Source organism: Apostichopus japonicus, chromosome 2, assembly GCF_037975245.1.
Source record: "Apostichopus japonicus isolate 1M-3 chromosome 2, ASM3797524v1, whole genome shotgun sequence".
Classification (NCBI taxonomy): Eukaryota; Metazoa; Echinodermata; class Holothuroidea; order Aspidochirotida; family Stichopodidae; genus Apostichopus; species Apostichopus japonicus.
The window spans coordinates 8,418,746-8,427,246 of record NC_092562.1 but is presented as its reverse complement, the minus strand read 5'-3'; the positions used below and the strand labels follow the sequence as shown (position 1 = coordinate 8,427,246).

The following is an 8,501-nucleotide window of genomic DNA, read 5'->3' as shown; positions in this document are numbered from 1 at the left end:
CGGTTGGCGCGGAGCGTACAAGAAAATTTCTGGTTTTGATACCCCCCAGATCACCGGAAATGGCACTTCTCGGGCTTGAAAATGACCAACCAGATGTACACTTTTGCCTGAGAACCAAGTATTTCCCAAAAGTTTTTTCCATCCATAACCTTTTTGAAGATTTTCACCAGTCACACATCATGTTCGACCTCATTGCATGTCCTATGGATCATTGCTTTTGTAGGTGATACTACGTCACGGCCCACAATATCCGAAAGCCCCATTTTTCAAGGTTTTAAGCCCATTATTTGTTGAGAATTTGAAAATTCACATTTCTCGTGAATAAATATCACTTGAAAACATACCCATAATGTTGCACAAAATTCAATCTATGGACAACCAATATAGAAAAACCTCCTTCAACCCCTAATAGACAGGTCAAAATTGCACGAGTAGAAGAAAGTATGATGAAGAATGTTGGTGTAGAAATTTTCGAAAATTCAGACACAGTTAATTTATTGGTGTAGAAATATTAAAACCTGTTATAACGGCTATTATAAAACTTGGTTGAAGGAAATGAAAAATAGCAGATATTTCCGATATCAGGTATATCGAAACCGAACACTACACACATAGGCGTAGGTCCCGTAAGAGGCGGGGGCTGCAGCCCCCCCCCCCCGCAACCAATTTTTTCCCATTTTTTTCTGGCACCTGCTGAAAGAAAAATAAATAGCAATGAATAGCATAAAAATGATCTCCTTGGTAATTAAAATAAAGTTCTAAGCTTGGCCGTCATAACTACTGTAAAAGAGTTTTGACTGAAATGGATCTGTATGCTTTTTCTCCATCTACATAAGACATTTGGTTGTTTACATTAGCATCCGGCGGTATACTGTGCAACTTTCACGGACCGTGCGGTACACGATGCCATGCAATGTAATGACCGATGCTTACTTATATGATATTGGCATCGATTTGTTGAACGCGCGCTTTGCGCGCGAAAAATTTCGGCTTTTTTTCGGGCAAGTCGTTAGAGCCCCAAATCCAATTGGGCTCCTACGCCTTTGACTACACACATAGACAGTTTTTTGAGGCTGTTCATCGTGGAACATGCATTTCACTGCCTCACTGATATGATGTTATATCTGCTCTTTGCTTTACAAATTCGAACAGGCGTGTAGCGAGTAATTGCCAAGGGAGGGGCGAAGCCTGTAGGCAAACTATATAGCTAAGCGAAGCGCCACTATGAGTTGGCGCGAAGCGTACAAGAAAAATTTTGGCCGAAAATGCCTCCCGGATCGCTGGAAATGACACTTCCCAGGCCTTGTAAGTTGCATCTAAGCATTGTCTATTTTGAAATTACTAGCGATGTAATAAAGAAAATTTGCTCGGGGGGGGGGGGGGCGGTCGCCCCCTTCACGAAATGCGTCATGTTCCCCGACGATTCGGCCGAGTTCAAGACCAACCACAGTTGGTTCCATATAGCACAATTGTACTACAATTTGTACAATTGTTTAAGGCGTCCATACACACACACGCGTTATGATAGACCATATATAGTATTTTATATAGATACATTAGTGAGAGAGGGAAAATGGAAACGTCAAAAATGGAGTTGTCGGTGTAAGGGGTAGGGTGAGGCGCACACCCCCTCCGTAATCCTTGATCTGTCACTGGCTACCCTGTGTATATAATAGGGATCAGCGCTTAAACTATGACTATTCCTCTTTCTCTTCCCGAGGTCTTGGCTCTCTTCTACTCCCTCCTTTTCTTCTTTTTCTCTCTTTTTTCTTTTTCTTTTCCCTTCCTTTCTCTCCTCCTTTTCTTTTTTCCCCCTCCTTTTCCCTTTTTTCTTCTCTTTTTTTCTCTCCTCTTTTCCTTACCCGGGGGGCGCGCGCCCCCAACGCCCCCCCCCTGGATACGCACCTGGTTACGTAATACAGTTGCCACGCAAACGTAATACAGTTGCTCGGCACGTTTGCAACTTTTTCCTGCTCAAATGACGTATCACTTTGAAATTGAATATGAGGTTAATTGGCTGCCAGGTTTTGCCTGCCGATCCCAATGCATTTGCTAGATCGGTGCCAGCAGCTAGTGTCGAATGGCATTCAATACCTTTCAACGCAACCCATGCCGGCATATACCCGCATAGTCGTTGCGCAAGGGGGTTGGAAATAGCAAATATACATTTATTTCACAACTTCCGTTATGATGTTGTCATCATCAGCGCATGCTACTGTCATGACACCCTCATCTTCTAACACACGAGCTCGACATTTCAGCTTCTCTGGTAGACATATTTGTAGTAACTTAATAAAACTGTTTCTAAATTCACGGTTACGATAACAATATATCACTGGGTTTACAAACGAGTTTGCAAAAGCAATATGAAATAAACAAAGTTGTAAAATGTAGAATGTGGAATAATGTGAGTCGATAAACCATGGGATAATGAAATCAGACAAAGCAATAGCAGAAGCTGGGGTCCAAGCTATAAGGAATGCCCCCAGTACTAAAGCTACAGTCTTAGCTGCTTTCAAGTCACGTCGCTGGAACTTTTGAGCAACTTGTTCTAAAAATGCTCCTTTAGTTTTATGACAGGACTGAACTTCAGATGCACTTATTCTCTTTAGCTGAAGTTGAGCACATCGGATCATTTTGGTATACATCACAGTCATGACCATACACGGCAATAGGGAACCAATCACTATCGCCAGGACTCTCAGGACCGGTGAAAGCACCAGGAGTAGGTCGCAACAACCATCCTGTAAGCAAGGAACGTTATTTCCAAAATCCAGAAACGCTAGGCTGCTTACACATATAGCTACCGTCCATGTACCAATGATTAGGATCGAGATTGCTCGCAGAGTCATTATAGTGTGGTGTCTGTAAGGTTTGGTGATGGCAAGATACCGTTCGAATGTCACTGCAGTCATATGCCAAGTAGACACTGCACTGACTGATAAGATGGCGGCAGCCCCACCCACGCATTGCCAGGTACTAGTCCACGGCAAGACACCTAGTCCGATTAAAATATCTACTGGAAGGCATACAAAAGCAACAAATAAATCTGCAGTTGCCAAACTTGCTAGAAGGATGTTAGAAGGCGTTCTCATTCTCGGGTACTTCAAAAGTGACAATATTACCAGAGAGTTTCCTAATACAATTCCTATCAATATGAAGGCGTCCCATATTATAAATACTGTCATTTGAGTTGGTGATATGTGAGGACAGTGATAAATCATTTGGTGATTACAAGTACGGTTGCTCGGTTGGGCAGTCACATCTGTCATCCTGCCAGCTTTTAATAATATAAAACCGATATATTACACCCGTTGAAGGTAAACAAAACTATGGCGATGAAAATATACACTGAATACAAATAAACACGCTCCCTATGTACGAAAACCTCTCAGCTATACATCCATTCTTGTAAACTTATTCGTTGTTGAAAAAATCATACGCTGTCGTCAAAACTCTCCCCTCAAAATAACACCACTCTCTCTGTACCTCAAAAAACGGAAATTATGACTTTTTCCAGATGTAATTTTGTATCAGTGGTAGTGTTCAATGTCCAAATTAAACAAAATGTACAAAAACGTCGTAATTAATATCCAAAGAAGCGCTTTACACAGCTGTCTCGATATCAACTTCTGCAGCGACAGGGTGTTGACATATTTGTTAAGAGCACTCGTATGAAATAATTCTTTATCTCAATTTAGAGCTACTGAAATTTGATTCGCACTGATATCGATTAAAACCTTCGGTATTGAGAAAAGTCAATCATCAGATACTAGTGTCAGTCTAAGTCAAGTGTTGAAGTCAGATCACATCAATATATAACTCTGCATTGTAACTTATTATATTATGGGACAAATGTATCACATGAAGTTGATATTATCAACATTTTATACTTCATTACGTGGACGCTCAGATCGAAACAGATATGTGTTTAATTACGAGAAGAGTTTTTCATATATATATATATATATGCTATGCTGGGAATGTTGAAATGAATGAATTACATTTCATAAATATAAAAACAAGTTGAAGTAATGATGATATCTGTATATACTTTACCCTATATTTTACCCAACAATGGATACCTGTTTGTCCAACCAGTTGGTGAAATTTTGCCCTTAAAACAAGTAAAACTACCACATCTTAATTAAATCAATTTTATTCCCTTCAGCGTGATACATTGGTCAATTTTCAGCACCACGAAAAGTTACACAAAGTCGTCAATGAGTTATGAAATGCATGTATATACCAACCTGACAATGTAATATAAAGCCTAGAACTTAACAGCGGTTTGTATAAAACATTTCTGAACGTTTTCAGTGCAAGCAAGGGGTGTACATTCATGGGAGTGAATGTGTGTGTTTGAGGTAGGTGTAACAACCCAGTGGAAACATCGTTATCTATTTATCTCCTTTACATGTACATTTGCCAGATTAGGACACATTAGGCTTTGTAATACATTCTACCGCAGCTGAATTCCTCTCAAAAATGTTTATCTGTGTTTTTAAAATTGTTTAAAGATAACAGGAAAAACGCTGCAGCTGAGGTCCCAGATTCCCCACCATGCAGGCTTGAAACACAGCCCCAGGAACTGTATAAGTCATCTTTCTGAGATGTGTTTCTGCACTTCCGCAACGGAAGAACAAGAAATATTACAAAGTGCTGACGCTTCCGAGGGCTTCACCCGGACCCCTATCAGGGCAAAACTCGGCAAGTACCTGATGTCAGTCTCAGAACAAGCTTGTTGGTCTCGCAATCGCTTTCATGAAATATGTTGAGAAAGGTTAATGGAACAACACTAGTAAAAGCCAACATAGATATTATGTTTTGATCTTGGTCCCTTGGTCCAATGCGATAGAGAGGGCCCAAATAGGACGTTTGACATTTATATTTCTTACCTCCAAGTTTACATTATCTCCGACTTTCTCTCCTTTTTGTCTCGAAATTTCGACAATTATCTCACACTTGCGTCTTCTTTTTCGGAACTTGACTTGTTATATCACATTTGCACATTTGACCTGTAAAGTTTTTCAACCACAAGGGGGTGGGGGAGGGGGGGTGAAGGAGATGATCATCTTACAGCCTTGACACCCACTTGTGTATATGTATCAAGGCTATGCTTTCAGCCTGCAATATTGCACTTCACTGAACACGGTTATCTTTGATATGTATACTTAATTACTGATATTGGCGTATATTTCTATAGCTACGTTTAACTGCATTTGGAATCAATTCTTCATTCAAATCCATTCTGCAGAGAGATGAACTCTTGTAGTCACGTCTCCATGGAGATAAAGCAGCCTATTCAAAAAGTGAATCAACTCACAAAAACGTCCTCAATACAAATGGTTCGAGATCTTGCAAGTACTTATATCATTTAGACTAAGTCACGTCTCCATGTCTCCCAGGCTATTTGTTTGGTACAGAATTAGGATTATACTTCCACGGATCGATAGAGATGATGGAAAATCTTATTTTATAGTCTGGCTTTAATAGTCTAAGCGTTTGGTTGCCTTATATATATATATATATATATATATATATATATATACATATATATATATATATATATATATATATATATATATATATATATATATGTTGATACTAGATGAGACTAGTGGAACACTAGTAGTTGTAACTCGGAGTTTCACGCTTTGTAGCGATCTTCAGACAACTAGTATCAACATATATTCCGCTCTGTCCAATGGACATAGAGCACTCTGCGCCAAGATAGACGCCAACCTACTCTATATATATATATTAATATATTTATATATATATATATATATATATATATATATATATGTATGTATATATACACACACATATATATATATAAATATATATATATATATGTATATATACACACACACATATATATATATATATATATATAAATATATATATATATATATATTTATATATATATATAAATAGAAATATAAATATATATATAACACAATTTCCCATATAATATCGCTCAGTACTGAACCTTCTTAACATGCTTTAAAGCACTACTGCTAACAGTATGCACAGTTCCTAACATTTATCTGATAGAAACATGATATTCTTAATGCTCAAACTGTCAGCAACAGTGCTTCGAAGCTGACATGAAAGTACATAAAACAAAACTGGTTGGCGTTTGGCTGTCATCTCATGTTTGTTCACGACACACAAGATCTTAGAGAAAGTTCCAATTGTGGGATGGTTTTTTTTTTAAGTGTACAAATAGACTGCTCATCACAGTACAATCCTTACCATATTAAAGTCTCATTACGTGTTTGCCAAAAGTTAAAGGCACACTCTCAGCTAGGAAATTGCTAAAATCAAAAAGCTTGTCTCAACGTATTCCCCGATTAAAAAATAAAAACAATGCTGCCCTTTTCTCACAGCGGCAACATATTCATTTCTTTAATATGGCATTTTCATCCTTAGCTATAAACAGCATACGCATATGGCAAGCCATGTGGGACAAACACTGCATAATATATCCGCGTATTAATTGGAATTTATACGCGTATTAATTGGAATATATACGCGTTTATATTATCAGCCAATCATATGGCTTAAATATACCCGCATATTAATTCGAATATATACACTTATTAATTCGTATATATATACGTATTAATTCGAATATATACACGTATAAATTCGAATATATACACGTATTAATTCGAATATATACACGTATTAAATAAAGTACATATGGGGATTAAATCCAATATATGCACGGATTAATTAGAATATACACGAAAAAATATTTCCGCTCTTGCTGTGTACATATACCAACGATATATGTTTTGGCGGGCTCGCTTCAAAAAGCGAAACTTTACACATGTAGGCTACAACACATGTATATTCGAATTAATACGCGTATATATTCGAATTAATACGCGGATATATTATGCAGTGTTTGTCCCACATGGCTTGCCATATACGCAAATGGGTACCGTTACCGCGAAGGTATCACGTTCCCGAGATTATAATCTGCCTCTCAGTGTTGCGTAACCTATAGGCATACTGTGTAATTGTACTGTGTGCTATGCGAGTTACGCACTTTTTCAATTGGCTATATGGAACAGTGCATATTGTACTGCTGGGAAAACGCTATACCAGCTCGTAGGAGCAGGTGGTCGTTATGGGCCGTATGATCTCGTGCTGCCGATTTTTGTTGGAGAAATTGCTGAAGAAATAAAATGCGAATAGTTTCGTCGTGTAATTCTCTATAAACATGTGACTGAATGTGTGCTGCTTATGTACTGTTATTTGACGAAACGACTTGCTTCTGGCCTAACGTTCTTCAATACTTGAGTTCAAAATAAAATAAAACTGTGAGCAAACAGCTTATCCACTAGAGAGCCTGTGTAGAAAAAACACGCACGTAATACAGACAGGTTAATGAGCATGGTGAACACAAAGAGATAGATGTAAGGGGATTAGTAGACAAGGGATGGAGAGAAGAATGAAAGATAAAAACCAACATGGGAAGAGGAGAGGTAGGAGATAAACAGTGGAGGGACAAAGAGAGGATTAAGGGAAGGGTAGGGAATAAACTGGAGGACAAAGACAGAAAAGTGTGGAGAAAAAAGGGGTGGAAAAAGCTATGAGAAGAGTAATGGGGGGGGGGGCAAGGGGAGGAGGGGGAATGAAGAAAAGTTAGTCATGTCCTTCCTGAATGTTGAGACCATGAGGTTGAATGGTGAGAAGGCGTAGCATCCACAACCTCTCTCTGCTGATTCGCACTAGCTCAGGACGGCTACCTAAGGATTCAATCCCCTATAGAGACATGTCGTTAATGGTATGGTTGCATAGCTCCCAACTCTTGAGAAGGCAAATGCTGGTCCATGCCACGAATTGCCGTCCTGGGGGTGGGGTATATGGGGAGTGTCTCCCTCCCCTTTTGATTTTTTTTGAATCCTGGTGATGCCTACATGTAAAATGGTGGCACCTAAAGGCTTTTGAACCCCAAAATTTTCTGAGAAATATGCATTTTTTTGTGTGAAACATCAATAAATTGAATAGTAGGTGATAATTCATTCTTGCCCGTGGCATGAAAATGTTCCGTGCTTGCCCCAATGAAATGAAATATTGCCTAATTTGAGGTTCAAATGATGATGTAAAAGAGGTTTTATACTCTATTATGCTAAATGCTAAAGAAATGATGGTTGCCTAGTCAAAATTTTATGCAATTTTTTTATGTATACTTGTCAATTACAATGCAGGTTTTTGGGACGCTTGCGCGGGTCAGGGGGTTTGGGTGTTAGAATGCGGGTCCAACCCGCGAATTGCGGGTCAGTTGGGAGCTCTGTGGTTGGGAAGGTTAAAGTGTTCTCCAAAAAAACCCAAAAGATGAATGACCTTCAACACAGGGGTAAACTGGACTCCTCCAGCTGCCTTTACTACATTTTACTGCATTACTACAAACATATGGTGGCTTCCACGCCAACTCTCGACCAGAGTATGCTGTATTGGCCCGAAATAAACCAGATATATGG

The 8,501-nt window shown here is 38.9% G+C and overlaps 1 protein-coding gene across 1 annotated transcript; it reads right to left on the bottom strand.

Annotated features, from left to right (window-relative positions):
* Positions 1–1,912: 1,912 nt before the first annotated feature.
* On the bottom strand, positions 1,913–3,457 carry LOC139972789 (adenosine receptor A2b-like). Its single transcript, XM_071979201.1, has one exon. The coding sequence runs from the start codon at positions 3,270–3,272 to the stop codon at positions 2,169–2,171; it is 1,104 nt and encodes a 367-aa protein (XP_071835302.1). The 5' UTR covers positions 3,273–3,457; the 3' UTR covers positions 1,913–2,168.
* Between the last annotated feature and the right edge of the window lie 5,044 nt (positions 3,458–8,501).